Here is a 16,243-nt window from a genome sequence, read left to right as displayed (position 1 = left end):
AAACTCATTTCATATGTAGCTTTTTCCACAGCCTTCAGATCAAAGTTATTTTCTTCAGGCTGGACTAAATTATACGCAGGTCCCAGGAGTGAAGGACACTGAATTAATGCACTATGTCACCCAGTCCTGGCTATAGAATATTTTTATCGAAGTGTGAGACACAACATCTCTTTACTATTTCATTAAAAATTAATGTGCAGATTGTCAAAAAGCAAAATGCATAAATAACTTAAACAAATTTTGCAAAAGCTTTGAACACTGTGGAGTCATCTTAAGAAGGATTTTTTTTTTCTTGAGTATCAGATTACTTCTATATATACATTTAATCAGTATTTGTTCTCATTTAGCTAATTAGCAGAAGTACTCTAATCTCAGTAAAGCAACTGTTCCTACCTTTCCTATGTTGGTAGGTTTTTGAATAAGCGCTTTAAAAGGAAAGCAGTAGTCCTGGTTACTGGCTGGAGCATTGTGTCATTGGCCCATATAAATTTGCTTTTTCACTCTTGTTAGTTGAGTGTAATGGGTCAAACCTGACTACAGTTATTTGAAACTTACTGAAATTGATCTTTGCCTTCATATTTGTAAAGCGAATAGGGCTGGTTAGATAAATCTCTGGAATTAACCTTCTCTTGCTATACATAAAGCTATGAAAGACATACCCTTTTCTTTTTTTAAAGTGTGATGACTGAAAAATATATAAAAAAATATAATGTAGTGGAATTTGTAGAGAGTGCTGCTGTTGCTGACTGGAGATAAATATATTTTAAATAACTCTTGCTATGAAACTTGGTCTTGTGTTTTAGAGCAAGATTATTTTCTAACATTTTGGAACAGCATGATATAAAAAATAATTCAATATCACTTAAATCTCTATTTATTGTGCACCCACTTTGTTCAAACAAACTATGTCCCTTTATGGCATTTTTAACCCCATTTATCCTCATGCACAAGTTCTCACCTGTTATTTACTCACATAAGAGAAGGTCGGTACTGCAGAACAAGGGGAGTGCTCTGTTGTGACATAAAGCATACATATTCATTAGCTCTGCTGTCCCTATGGACACATGTGGTATGTCCTGATGATCTTCATTTGGCAAAAGGAAGTGAGTTTAAGAAGGAAATTGTCTTAATGGATTTAAGATACATGAAGAAAAGGTTTTAAAAATACTTTATTTATGGTAAGAAACCAAACAATAATTCTAAGTGTGAATGAAAAAAAAATCCTGTAAAAGGAAACAATTTACTGAATCGTGATTAACAACAGAAATGGACAAAAAATAATATAATCCAATATTTGAAAATTATAATTTTCAGATTTTTTTTTCCATGCAATAGTCTAGGTCAGGATCTGAATGTTCCATATGAGGCTCCCTAGTGCTGAAAAATCATTCCTTTTGCCTCTTTCTTGCTAAAAAATAAGTTCAGGGTTCTGTGTTTCACCTGCTGCAGTTGATTACGTGAGAAACACAATAAGGCAGCGAGTGTATTTTATCTCCTCTGCTTTTAAGGATTTGTGTTATGCTCTTTCAAGATAAATGTGCCTCAAACTCCACTTCTGGAAAGGTAACCAAGGAAAAGGCTACTTCTGCTATTTTGTAGCTGAAAAAGAGAGTATGCATTTTGCTGCACTTCTAAAAGCTTCAATTGAGTTTATTGGAGACTTGAAGTGATTCAGTGGGAACAGAATCGTTCCAGATCAAAATTATTTTGCATTGGCAAATATGCATAAATACTTTTGCCAAGTGGCCAAACTCCATATTCATTTATGACTATATATTACCATACTAATACTTTGATTCTCAAAATCACCAGAGTTATCCTGTAGTAGTTATTTTGATTCTCATGTTTATGTAGGCATAAATTGCAGATTATGCAGTATATTAAATATTTTAAAAATACATTATAACTCTAAGCATGTGTTCAGCGGACTACAAAAAGTGACTTTTTTTATAGGTTATGCTTACTTTTGTTTAAAGTTACTGTTCTTCTGAGTATTCTCTCAGCAATTATTATGGTCTCATTCATTTGGCATTAACAAAATATGCTAGGTCCTTTAAAGGCATGGTACTGTTTGGAGGTGCTTGACAGAAACAGCTTAAAAATGTAGAGCCTGAGAAGAGGAAGCATCATAACAGGTTTAAAGAAAACTCATTGCAATTATTGGCTCCATTAGTGTATTTTTCAGTCAGTTTAGAAAAGTGATATGAGCAAATGAGTACAGTGTGGGCAGATTGATATAGTAAAAGATTTTAAAGATAAACTACAATTGATCACAAATATGACCGATTCTCTGTATAGAAGGATTCTGACGCATGCATAAATGATTTTACTGATGATACGCAATCATAATGCAACAATGTGATTACGCTGCAAGGATGGAGCACTGAACTGCGACTGTTGTTGTGCTTAAGGACTGCTGCCGCGGAGACAACGGTACCTCCGAGGTGGGCAGCACCCTGGGAGGTCCCGTGTGGTCCTAAGTAATTGCTACACCTCCTATCATCCACGTCTGTGGGCAGCTTCTTGGTGAGCCTACAGATCCAACCTGCTTCTGCTGGCAAAATGTGATAGTGTCATCTCTGGACCTAGTTTCCCGTTGCTTGCTTGACTATTATTTCTCCTTATTTCTGTTTCATAAGGCCTTTGAAGCTGATGGGTCCGCTAAAGGCCATTTAGCCAGAAATGTCTTTGTGACTATCAAAGGCGCTGCTTTATGTAAATGGCAGGGAGGGGGCTTGGTGGGAGAGAACTCATTTGCTGTAAATGTGTTGCGATTTGCTGTTGTGAGGTGTGAAAGTGTGATTTAAAAAGAATAATCATTTGACAGTATTTAAATTAGATAATTGGGATGTATTAGTTTGAGATTCCATGTCTTGAATTTCATTTTTAACGGGTCCAGGCTCTCCTAAAATCTGTTGTGTTTTTCTTACTGCTTTTATCCTTAAGTGCTGTTGACACATATGTGATCCTCAATATTACTCGTGATTTAAGTGTTTTGTTTTAAAGATTGAAATGTTTTCACTATCCCTGCTAGATGGGAATCATATTGTAAACACCCTGCCAACAGCTTGCTCCCACTGATGAGCATGGCATGCATAGGCTATAGATAATAAGAGGAAGAACAGATCCCTAACAAGAAAATGCTGAGAGCACTTTCCAGGCCTGTTTTCATGGGTTTGTGGCTGCCACTTACTGAAAAACGCTTCCAAAGTTGGGCCCGTATGGCTGGGCAGCTCAGTTGGAGGCTCTTCCTCCCACAGAATCCTTTGACGTCAAAGGAGTTCCTCATGGACTGGAGCAGAGGTCTTCACTGAGTAATTAGAAAATAAATGTGGGAATAATTTTTTTTCCTTTTTTTTTTTTTTTTCTGCAAAACATAATTAGCTCAATCCACTCTTCAAAATCCCTCCTGTTTCCAATTAAGAGAGATCAGTTGCACTATCTTCAAGCAGCTGAAATTATGCTTATTAATAAAAAATGGAATGTAAAAGAAATGTTTTATCTTGAATTAATTTTTATTATTATGGGACATATGACAGTATACAATCTTACAAAATATTATCAGATTTAGTACAAACCCAGGGAGTTGTGTGTCCTAAATCTCGAACAGCGGTTACAGCATGACTCATTTATTCAGATCTGTCCCGTGCTTAAGAAGGATTTTAGAATGTGGATTTAGGGCCTGATCCTCAAGGTACTAACACCTCTGGCTCTCACTGAAGTATGAGGTTCGAGGAGTCCTGGCACATTCCCAGTGAAGTGCCTATTTAAATCGATAGCTGTTTTGGAAGAGCTGATCTCTGCATGTCCACAAGAAGCATTCCCTTGGATTAAATCATTACGGTCCATTGTGTAAATACTAGTCTTGAATAATTGGAGACAAGGCTGATAGTAGCAGTTCAGTGGACAGGGGCAGCCTTTGGAGTCTTTGGCTAAATGTGCAAGCAACCCAAAGTGATGAAGTTCACATCCACTTGCAAATCTAGAGGGTAGAGGGTTGGTGGAACTTAGAGCTGTGGTTTTGGAATTTTCTTACCTTGCAACAGTGTTCTCCTACACATCTGTTAAGGACAGTTACCAGAAGCATCTCATTTGCTTGTTCACCTCTGATACAGTCTACCCCTTTCCAACAGTGCATTAAGTGCAGGTCATATTTAACCACATGCCTAATGTTAAGAACCTGCTTGAGCTACTGATGTTTACAGATAAACCTGCAGACCTGTGCTGGATAGGACCTAAGGCACTGCAGGGATGAACAGGGCAGGAACAGAGACCACAACAGGAGAAGAATTATTTTCTTTTGCCTTAGATATGTTGAAGGAACAGTTGGAGGTCCCTGTTTCTAGTTCTTCATGGCCAGTAGCTCCATGTCATTTAGGTTTTGTTCCCCAGCATCTCTGGAAGTGCAATGCAACCTCTGCCAGTGTCTTCAGAAAACCATAATTGCATATGATTTAATTTTAACTTGATTATTTTATCAGAGATGTGAATAGATGAGAGGTTTACTAAAGCCCAGTGTCCTTTGTCTGAAGCCTATCTTTGCTAACCAGGCCGGTTAGTTGGAATGTGATTGGTATCATTTGGACTTGTCTGTGGGACACTGTAAATCCTTTGTTGTGTTTTCACCCGGTGTGGTCCTAGCTAGTATTTCTGGACTTTTCCGTGCCTGTTTTGAACAGAACATCTTCTATTTAAATTGAAAGGCAAAGCTAGTTATTTATTTTTGTCTTCCGTAACAGATATAATACTGTAAGGGGCTGAACAGTTTGACCTGGTGCTCAGGGCACCAGTGGAGGAGGGTTCTTTGTATGCACAAACTCGCTTAAGCTCCCAGCAGGATCGGGCCCTACTGGACATCCAGGATGTGTAGAACATTGCTTGTTCCTTTTCGCATTCAGATTACAATGTTATTTTTCCTAACTCTGGCATTTATTTTATTTTGCTTTATTTTATTTTATGTTATTTTATTTCATAAATCTAGTAGGTAAGTGGACTTCTGCCGTATGGAATTATTGTATGTGAAACTGATGAAGTATTAAGTATTAGATTTTACATTTTCAGGCTAAGTGCACAAAATTAGAAGGGGAAAAAATGGTCAAACACTTGGTTCAGAGTAATTGAATAATGAAATTGTTGACTTTAATTACTTTAAATGTAATTCAGATAGATCCAACTGGAAGAATTATAGAGGAGGGATGTATAGCAGAACTGGCAGGACAAGGAAAAATAGATACTGCTAAAAAAGCCTACACTACCTCTCCAATATAATGTATTAAATTTATCTTAGAAGCAATTCTCTGATAAGTACATACCTGTACTTAAAGAACAGAATCCTTTCCTTTTGCCTTTTACAGTCCACACCATCACAGTTTACACAGTTCAAAAATGTCGATAGCTCAGAGGATTCCTAAGTTAGCAAAGATTTTTGTGGAAAATGCATTCTTTTTCTGGATTTTCACTAAGTTATTAAGCAAATACACTATCTGCAGGACCATGCTTTATGTCACAGTTTAAATTATGTTAGAAAAAATGCAACCTCTAAGTCTGCCCTTATTTACCTGATTTTAGATATCTATATCAGCATTTGGATTCCTAACAAAAGAAGTGTAGGAAGGTCTATCACCTCAAGCAAAAAGCAACTAAAAAAATACATTTTAAAATGTGGAGTGGCAGTGGCTGCAAATATTAAGCATTTGGGCAGGGGAGAAGTGCATGTATAATTAAAAGAAACTAATACTACTTTTTTTTTTTTCTCTCTCAAATCAGACGTTTGACTTTGTCAAACAATTATTGAACTATTAATGAATGGAGTCAAACTTAGCAAAAGTTTGCTGTTTTTTCAATTAATATCAAATTGAGGAAATGGCTCTTTGTGCTCCCCAGTCCAGACCATTCCAGTGGACTCCATGTAAATACAGATTTCTTCACTGCATACTAATGCAAAAAATATGCTTATGGTTAACTATTAACTATGCTTCCAAATAACACTAATGATTGCAATGTGCTGGAATAAATGCTCATGTTTCATGGGATGAGAACACTCCTGTTCTCTTAAGCTTATCTAATCAAAGCCTAATCCTGCCTTTACAGCCTTTGTTAAATGCATTGGTATTTAATATGCATCAATAAATAAACTTTCAATTATTGTGCAGTGAGCATATCCAAAGATAGCATGACAATGTGAAACTACTGGTCTATCTAGCAATTATTCCAAATAAAGAATGCTGATGATGTGATTTCCCCCTCCTCTTATAATGGATAGTTCAGATTTTCTGACATTCTTTTGCAACCTCATAATAAAGAAAATAAATTAATCTAGACAAATAAAATTCGAAGAATTGAATTTTTACATCATCTAAATATATCTCCCCACAGTGACTATAAACAGAGCTATTTTATTTTAAAAGCCCATGATCCATTCTGAATAAAAAAGACTAATTGATGATTTTTTTTTAAAGTATATGTGAAAAGTATTTTGAAAAGCTTGGTAAGTGGGTAGTGTATGATATATGTTGTTGTGCTCTGACTTAGTGCATTCTTTTATCTCTTTAAATTGAATAGTCTTTATTTTACAAGCTATTAAAGACAGTGTGCCAAAAGCATATTCATTAACTACAGTACAATTAGCCCGGGTTCTCTGCTCCATCCATGTCTATTTTACCTTTCTTTTTCAAAAGTTTTACTGTTGTTTTAGTGCATTCTTTGAGAAGAGTCTCTCTCATGGCATCTGTTTGTTCGTATATAGTGAATTATCAATCTGCTCAACTTCTGCATCTCTGTAACAGAAGCTTTCAGTGTTTTGGTAACCTTATAAGCCCAATAGCGTAGAACATGGATAGGTTTTGTTTGTTTTGTTTGGCTTTATTTTTTATAGGGGTAATGAACGTGTATGTCTTTTAGGCAGCTCTATTTTACAGGAACATTAATATTCTTTCCTTTTAAGAAAGCTTGAAGTAAATCCCATGACAGCGGAAGAATTTTAGATACTGATTACTTGCAATTGGCTCTTGGTGATTTGCTTTTCAGATTTCTGTCTGAATTTAACAAAGTATGATTTCTGAAAAGCTTCTGGTAGTTTCTCATTAAAACTACATTTTTTTCATATGAGCATGATTTCTATAATTTCACACGATTTCATGATACATTTACCCCCTCTGTGGCTGTGGTTGAAACATCAGAAACAATTAGCAAAAAAGATTATATTAACGCTAAATGAAAGAAATAAATCTGCCAAAAACTCGGTCTCAAAGCTGCATTTGTCAAAAGCACTTCTCTGAATTAACTTTTATAGGATAACTGTATAATTGTTAACAGACATTTTTCTCAAGTTGTCAAACTGTTTGAAAAATGAGAGAGAAAGAGAACGCTCAGGAAAAAAAATCTACAAGTAATCAATGACATGCTCACATGGGCTGAGATTTGCAGTACTTGCGCTAATAAAATATAAAGTTCAATTAGAGGTACTTTGCAGCTTTCAGGCTACATTTAAATGATTTGGTGATTTGCAAATACATGAATTCAAAAATAAAAATGAAGAATCCAAATGCAAATGAGTGCAACTGCAATGAAATATAATTGCAAATGAATCTGTTGCTTTATTCATTTATTGTGTAATTACTGCAATCCTTCCCACCTTGTTTTCAGTATTTCTTAATCATTAAGTCAGAAGCATGACAGCAGTGCCAGCCCTGGCATGATTCTCTTTGACTAAAACCTTGTAAATTAACACAATTAGCACAGCATCATCCTGCTAATTAACTTCCAGTGTCTGGTGCAGTGGTTTTGCAAACAAGGAAGAGGGAGTCAGAAGGGAATAAACATGCCATTCTGTTACCAAACTGTGTGCTGTGTTAGGTTTAGCTCAGCGAGGCTAAGCTGGCCATGTCAGATGCCAGAGTCAGGCAATGAAGAGCTAAAGGGGTTGGGGAGAAAAACAGGAGGGGGTAGAAGCTGTCAAAATAGACTGCAGTAATTCAGAGGGGAACTGGTGCCACAGATGCTTCATTTCGACTAGGCCTGCTCCTTATCAGGGAATCTGTGCCAGAGGGCACAAGACTGTTTGCAAAAATCACTTTTGGTAATACGAGAGAGATTAAGGAGGTCTATTTGATACAGCTGTACAAAAATCAGTGCTGTGTCTACCATGCATAGGTACGAGTTGGAGGGGGTTATCTTAACGCTCGTAAATTGCCCTTACTATGCAGAGTGGATTATAGGGAGGGGCGATAATTCACATCGCATTATTTGCAAGATTAATTGCTTTAAAATTACATTTGCATTTTTTTATTTTATTGATTAGTTGGGGGTTTTTATAGCCAGCTGTGGAAGCCACAGAACTTTTAGGGACTTGGCTTCTTTCCTTTTTCGTTTTCTTCATCTTTTTTTTTTTCTTTTTTTTTTTTTTAAACCCTGTTTCTTTGTACCCTGGAGGCTGTGAGGCGCGGGGTGGGGGGGCGAAGAGAGAGCAAGCACGGAGACCGACAGACAAGTCATGCTTGTTCTTTTTTTCTTTTTTTTTTTTTTTTTTTTTTTTTTTTTCTTTTTTTTTTTTTTAAACCCTGTTTCTTTGTACCCTGGAGGCTGTGAGGCGCGGGGTGGGGGGGCGAAGAGAGAGCAAGCACGGAGACCGACAGACAAGTCATGCTTGTTTTTTTTTCCAGAGCCTCAACAACAGAACTGAGAGGCAGAAAGGAGCCAGTTGTAATTCATACCGAGTTGTAGGCTTTGTGTGATGAAAGCGACGGAGCGCTGCCTGGGAGATTGCTTTGCTGCACTCCACGAAGCAGATTTGAAACTGTCGTGGACCACTTTAGATGAGAGTTGGATTATGGAATGACCTGCTATGTCTGTGTCATATTGTTCTGCGCAGGGTGCATTATACTGTGCTAACTAGGTGTTCAGTACCAAATAAGAGAGGTATCCTAGATGTGATCTGTCAGCTGTGTCTCATATTTTTATATTGGTTAAAATATAAAACTGAAACAGTGATGAGAGAGGACAGAGCAGTTGGATCCCTTGTATGTTAACAATAAATCTGCACTCAGAGTATTTAAAATGTACTGAGTCTTATTTATTACTTTGAGAAACCTGGCATTACCTATATTTTTTTAAACCAACAAATAACCCCCTACTGAATCAACAAAAAATGTGGCTCCATGTGTATGTGCCTACTATAAACCAAGCAGTTTATACTGCTTCATAAGGGCATTGCATTTTCTTTCCTTAAGGATTTGTGGTGTTAAGTACAGTGTTTCAGAGAGCTGAAGAAGTTCACAGACAGTACGTTTGAGAACTCATTTAAAAGCATCTGAAAAAGGCCGAGCTCACTGTTAACTTTGTTTTTTTTCCCTGCCATCCTAGGCTTGAAGATGCAGTGGACGCCGGAGCATGCCCAGTGGCCAGAACAGCACTTTGATATCACTTCCACCACCCGGTCTCCTGCCCACAAGGTGGAAGCCTACCGGGGGCACCTGCAGCGCACCTACCAGTATGCCTGGGCCAATGACGACATCTCAGCTCTGACTGCCTCCAATCTCCTGAAAAAGTATGCAGAAAAATACTCCGGTATTTTGGAAGGTCCGGCCGAGCGGCCCATTCTCAGCAATTACTCTGAAGCTCCCTCGGGGCTGGTAAACGGCCGGAAGAATGAAAGCGAGCCCTGGCAGCCATCGCTGAACTCGGAGAGCGTGTATCCCATGAACTGTGTCCCAGACGTTATCACCGCCAGCAAAGCTGGGGTAAGTGCAGCCCTCCCTCCCGCAGATGTCTCGGCCAGTATCGGGAGCTCTCCTGGGGTGGCCAGTAACCTGGCTGAACCCAGTTACTCCAGCAGCACCTGTGGAAGTCACACCGTTCCCAGTCTTCATTCAGGGCTCCCATCTCAGGAATACGCCGCGGGATACAATGGCTCGTACTTGCATACCAGTTACAGCGGCCAGCCAGCACCTGCACTTCCATCCCCTCATCCATCCCCCCTGCATAGCTCGGGACTTTTACAGCCCCCACCACCACCGCCACCACCAGCCCTCGTCCCCGGCTACAACGGGACCTCTAACCTCTCCAGTTACAGCTACCCTTCTGCCAGTTATCCTCCTCAAACCGCTGTCGGTCCTGGGTACAGCCCTGGGGGTGCCCCGCCACCCTCGGCATACCTGCCTTCAGGAATCCCTGCTCCGACCCCTCTGCCCCCAACCACTGTCCCCAGCTACTCCTACCAGGGCCACGGTCTGACGCCCATCGCGCCGTCTGCCCTGACAAACAGTTCAGCCAGCTCTCTCAAAAGGAAAGCTTTCTACATGGCAGGGCAAGGAGAAATGGACTCCAGTTATGGAAATTACAGCTATGGCCAACAGAGATCTACACAGAGTCCCATGTATCGAATGCCCGACAACAGCATTTCAAATGCAAACAGGGGGAATGGTTTTGACAGAAGTGCTGAAACATCATCCTTAGCATTTAAGCCAACAAAGCAGCTAATGTCCTCTGAACAACAAAGGAAATTCAGCAGCCAGTCCAGTAGGGCTCTAACACCCCCATCCTATAGTACTGCTAAAAATTCACTGGGTTCGAGATCAAGTGACTCGTTTGGGAAGTATACCTCCCCAGTAATGAATGAGCATGGTGACGAGCATAGGCAGCTCCTCCCTCACCCAATGCAAGGCCCGGGACTTCGTGCAGCTACCTCATCCAACCACTCTGTGGACGAGCAACTGAAGAATACTGACACACACCTCATTGACCTTGTCACCAATGAGATTATCAACCAAGGACCTCCCGTGGACTGGAGCGACATTGCTGGCCTAGATCTAGTAAAGGCCGTCATTAAGGAGGAGGTTTTATGGCCAGTATTGAGGTCAGATGCATTCAATGGACTGACTGCTCTACCTCGGAGCATCCTTTTGTTTGGACCTCGGGGAACAGGCAAAACATTAATGGGCAGATGTATAGCTAGTCAGCTGGGGGCCACATTTTTCAAAATCACTGGCTCTGGCCTTGTCACAAAGTGGTTAGGGGAAGGAGAAAAAATTGTCCATGCCTCCTTCCTCGTGGCAAGGTGTCGCCAACCCTCGGTGATTTTTGTTAGTGACATTGATATGCTCCTTTCCTCTCAAGTGAGTGAAGAACACAGTCCAGTAAGTCGGATGAGAACCGAGTTCCTTATGCAGCTGGACACTGTACTGACTTCTGCTGAGGACCAAATAGTAGTAATTTGCGCCACGAGTAAACCGGAAGAAATTGATGAATCTCTTCGAAGGTACTTCATGAAACGACTTTTAATCCCACTTCCTGACAGCACAGCGAGGCACCAGATAATAGTACAACTGCTCTCACAGCACAATTACTGTCTCAATGACAAGGAGGTTGCACTGCTTGTCCAGCGCACAGAAGGCTTTTCTGGACTTGATGTGGCTCACTTATGTCAGGAAGCCGTGGTGGGCCCACTCCACGCCATGCCAGCCACAGACCTTTCAGCCATTATGCCCAGCCAGTTGAGGCCAGTTACATATCAAGACTTTGAAAATGCTTTCTGCAAGATACAGCCTAGCATATCTCAAAAAGAGCTTGATACATATGTTGAATGGAACAAAATGTTTGGTTGCAGTCAGTGATACTACTTAAAAAAAAATATGTAATGAATGTTGGCACACACAGAACCTGCTACATAGGGTAGAGAACCCTTTTCAGTAGTGTTAAAATTGCAAAGGGTACCGGGAAGACTACGTTTTACCTTGCCTCTAAAGAGTCAGGGTAGACTTGAAGGAAAAGTGCATCAAACAAGAGCTGCTGATCTGAAAAAGCCACACATGACAGAAAGCGCATGTTGATGCTCAGTTCTGTTCAAGCTAGACAATACTCACCAAGGAGCAAGGTGCAAGTGGGTTGATTTCAGAAGGACATGAACCCTGTGTGTTGATTCCATTCTGCTGTTCTTGAGATTTAGTTGCTGTCAAGTGCCTGAAGTGGTGCTTTATTTTTTTGTTTGCCTCACAATTACATTGGTGGCATGTGCTAATATAAAGAGCTTTAACTTCAAACATTATTGGACTAAAGAGATGAACGGTTGTGTTGCGACAGAGAACCAGATTTTTGCTATTCTAAGAGCAACAGTATTCCTCAATCCTGTCTGTTCTGCAGTGTTAAACTAAGAACAGGTAAAACAGGGTAATGGTAATCTGGACCTTAATTTCTGCAGTTCATTTCTTTTAATGTTCTGTCTGCAAAAACTCAGGAAAGTGATTGTGATTTGTACAGTACCTCAAAGGAATGTGTTGAAAGCACTATGTACTGCTGAGAGTTATAGGCTAGGCTTCAATGTTACTTTATATTAAATATGTATGTTTACCTCAACAATTGGAAAATGGCAAGGAAAATTACTTTGAATGTATCCAGGAAAAAACTAAAGTGTGATATGACTGAAGCTTTACAGTTTTTAAAAATAGAAACAGAAGGATTTCCCAGTGTTCAGAAATGGTTCTTTTGCCAATTTGTCAGATCAAACCAGAGCAGAACGGTTTTTCTTGTTGGTAAACTGTAAGAATTTTCAGCATATTGCTCCTTGATTATTACACGATACAGTCTTTAGAAGGTGCATAGATGAAAAAAGAGCCACTTAATCGGTTTACATTAGCATCCGAAACAGTCAAATGTAAGATTTGGTAGGACTCCGAGAGGCAAATTACCTGAGGCTGTGACGGCTGGCCTTTGTTGCACGGCTCTAGTCATAGTTTTGAGGTTATTTTGGTGAAGCTGTAGGGAGTGGGATCAGTGTAGGTCGCTGGCAGAGCTATGGGTTGCAGAGCTGTTTATAGCAACGCAGTGGACTGTGACCAAACAAATAGTACAAATAACAAAGCAAAACTGAACCCTCAAAGTACATTTATTTCCCTTCCTAAACTGTAAAGTTGAGTTTTTGTTGTGTTATGTACGGCTCCATTGTCCTTAATGCAATCTTCATGCAGCATCCATTAGAAATCTTCCAGGCTGGAGTGTGCCCACCATTATTTCTACCTCAGTTTTGTTACATTTCTCTTGGAAAGCAAAGTAAGAAATAGGGCAAAAAACACCACCAACACAAAAGTCAGATTACATTAGGAATGTGAACCTGCTAAACAAGTTTCAGAGAGCTGCTGTTTTTCCCCCTGAAGTCGTTTTTCTCTATGTTGGTGCTCTTTACCCCCCTTTTTCCTCCCCCAAACATAGTACTCTGGTGTCTTCCTTCTGGAAAGACTAGCTGGCATGTGTGGCATTTTGCTCAGTTCTCTCCCACCCCCACCCTCCCCACCTTTCCTTTTATCCTTTAATGCTTTCTGTGCAACTCTTCTGGTGACAGCTGACTGATGTTGGGTAATGTCTCTGAGCAGGAGCAGTGCATGTTGCAGCTGCCCAAAGCCTCTGCCATCACATGAACAAAACAGCCTTGCTTTTTTTGAATGTATTTTTTTTGTTTGTTTACTTTAAAGAGACAGTAACAAAACTGTTGCAAAGCACTGGCATTTAATGTTTCTGTTAAGTAATGTACACTCAAAACCATTAAATAAATGCACTGAAAAGCCCCAAGAAGAGAGATACCAATCTGTTACTAGATCATGTTTGTCTTCTCAAAAATTGTACAGACCTTGTCCGTTTAGTTAAATCAATGGAGACATTTAGCGTTCAGAAAGCTAATGAGGGATGTTGTGATATTGCTGGAAATTGATAACTCTTGATTATTACTTTCCTTTATTTTTTTTTTTAAGATATATATATATATTTAGATAGAACGTGCTAAAACCAGAGCAAATAAACCAAAATCTAATTTAAGATGGATTCCTGGCAAACATTTTGTCTATCTAAAACTTTATGTTTTAAGCATAAAAGTATCATTTTAAAACAGTGCCTTTCATTAAGGATATAGAAAGTAAGACTTAAGTATACCTCACCTTCTTTTTTTTTTTTTTTTTTTTTCCTTTTTCTTTTTCCTTTCAACAGCAATTATGGTCTATGGTCCTTGTTATGACCCAGTCTTTCTGCTTCCCCAAACCTCCACAGGCTGCTTCTTCACCCTGGTCATTCCACCATCCGCATATTTGGGATATCCTGATGTCCCCATTAGCTGTAGGCTCACGCTGATCACCCTGGCAAGTATGCTATTGCAGATTGCTGACCCAATTTCTGTCTTAGACATTGCCTTTCACATCTGCCATTGAGCTGTGCTCATTTGAAAGGCTCAGGCAAGTTTTGGCAAACCAACTCTTGTTAACTGTTTCTCCTTACCACACTCTTAGCGGATTTTTTTGCAGCTGGTAATATGAAAACTACCCACTAGTGTGGGGTTTTTTTCCTCCTTTTATCCAGTAGCAAAACCAAAAGCAAACAAAATTGTAGATGGTCCCTTTGGCTTCCAGCTTTAAATCATTCTCTTTAAAAAGCCACTCTGGGAAATGGATTTTTCAAATGTTAACCAAAGTGAGAAGCAGGCAGGAACTGAGATGGTGCAAAAATGCAGGTTCCACACGTGTGCACACATGCTCACGCTCATTCACTCCAGGGCTCAATTCAGCTTTGGAGCAGCAGAAGCAGAAAACTGCACCCCTATCACAGCAGCTGCAAGGAGAGGAAGACAGAGATAGATTGTTACCCAGATCTTTCCTTACTAGCAGCTTGTCATCGCTCTGGGAGGGTGCCTGTTGAATTTGGTGAGAGCTTGGCCAGGTGGTGTTAACAGGAGGTGCCTCAGCCCTTCTCCAAGTGGTTTCTGGCCACTCCTTTGATAGAATTTCCCCCACTTTGGTAGGGCCGAGCTGGCTGAACCCCCTGCCATGTCCTGTCCTTATTGCTTTCCTCCCCCCTGCCACATTCAGCCCTGGTTTCTCCCCAGCGAGCAGGTTTGGGTATGCTGCTGGTCTTTCACCCCTCTCAGCAGCCTTCTTGTTGAGGAGTGTCCAGAAAGGGCTGAAGCACATCCTGAACTTGAGCGGGTCCCAAAGGTTAGGATTGTTTTTGAGAAGAGAGACAAAATATGTTCTAATGGTGTCTTCAGGGTGAAATATTTGCTGGTCTTTGACATATCCATGGTAGAAAGCCGTTTGCTGTCTTTTAAGACTGGGCAAAGCTGGGGGTTGCTGCCACAGAAGTGCCCAAGCGAATGGCTGGGTCTTCCTGGCTGCTGGCACAGCCCTCGATTTTAAGGAACCTGAAATGGTTAAAGAGCATCTGCTGTGTCAGCCTATCACTGCAGATGCTTTACGTCTTATTTTTATGTGTGGATCCCATTCTGCATCAGCTCATTTTCTTCCTTGTACCTTCAGTAACAATTCCTACGGCAACAAAAGTAAAATAAATTGGAGGAATATTTCTGCAAGCTGAAGGATCAATATCAATTCAAGGAGGAGTTCATAATGACCTTATGTGAGACAGAAATGGAAATACTCTATACTTCTGGCATGTTTCTCTCCAAAATATTTAGAACATTAGTGACAATATAGAAAAGTTTGCTGACTGAGCTGATCAATGGAATGTGAAGGCAGTTTACTTTAAGGCTATTTACTTTCACATGGATTATTTATCTATTAGTCAGTTTTTATTCTACTCAAATGCAGATAGATGGGCAAAACGTTTTCTTGAGCGTTACAAACCTACCAAGGGGAAAATCCACCATCTGACTAAAATACATAGGCCAAAAATCATCTGGGTGTCTTTACCGGCTCTTTGGAGGCTGTGCTCTGTAAAATGGTACAAGGTCATATTTAGGTGTTTTTTCATAGGATGTTTCTTTAGGGGATCGTCTAGTCAAAAAGATCCAAATTAATTCCTGCGTCAAGATGTTAATATATTGAAAGTAAATTTGGGGATCTGACCAGGATTTTCACTGTCTGCAGATATGTACAATTTCAGGTAAAGGGCTGTTCTTATAAACCCCTGCATTTTTCTCTGAAGCACTCCATCACGAGGGAGAGTGCATTACTCAGATCTGAAGGATACACTTTGTCACAAAACAAGGCCGCCAAAAAGTTGTAGGGCCTCCTACCCTTTCATTTACACCAATCTGAAGGTAGTATAACCTTGTTGACTTAAAGGAATTATTCCTGATTTCTGCCCTTGTTAGAAAAGTCATCCCTCCAATGTATAATAATCTATGTCTGTTGGTTTTCATCATCAGCTCTGAAAGCTAACCTTGTCCTCACAGCACTAACTCCTTTCCATCTTGTATGTGTGCATGTGTGTATATAATATTTATATGTGCATACACACCATGTCCAAACGA

General features: G+C 39.9%; 1 protein-coding gene across 1 annotated transcript in view; it reads left to right on the top strand.

Annotated features, from left to right (window-relative positions):
- The window catches only part of FIGN (fidgetin), a 103,668-nt gene that overhangs the window by 84,645 nt on the left and 2,780 nt on the right, over positions 1–16,243 (top strand). Inside the window, exon 3 of the mRNA XM_014954743.1 lies at positions 9,361–16,243. This exon is cut by the window's right edge and continues 2,780 nt beyond it. Within this exon, the coding sequence (XP_014810229.1) occupies positions 9,361–11,609 (2,249 nt within the window). The 3' untranslated portion in view covers positions 11,610–16,243. The remainder of the gene's footprint in view (positions 1–9,360) is intronic.

Source organism: Calidris pugnax, unplaced genomic scaffold (genome assembly GCF_001431845.1).
Source record: "Calidris pugnax isolate Ruff unplaced genomic scaffold, ASM143184v1 scaffold103, whole genome shotgun sequence".
In the NCBI taxonomy this organism is placed as follows: domain Eukaryota; kingdom Metazoa; phylum Chordata; class Aves; order Charadriiformes; family Scolopacidae; genus Calidris; species Calidris pugnax.
Note: the sequence above shows the minus strand (reverse complement) of the source record. Positions and strands in the feature narration are given on the sequence as shown.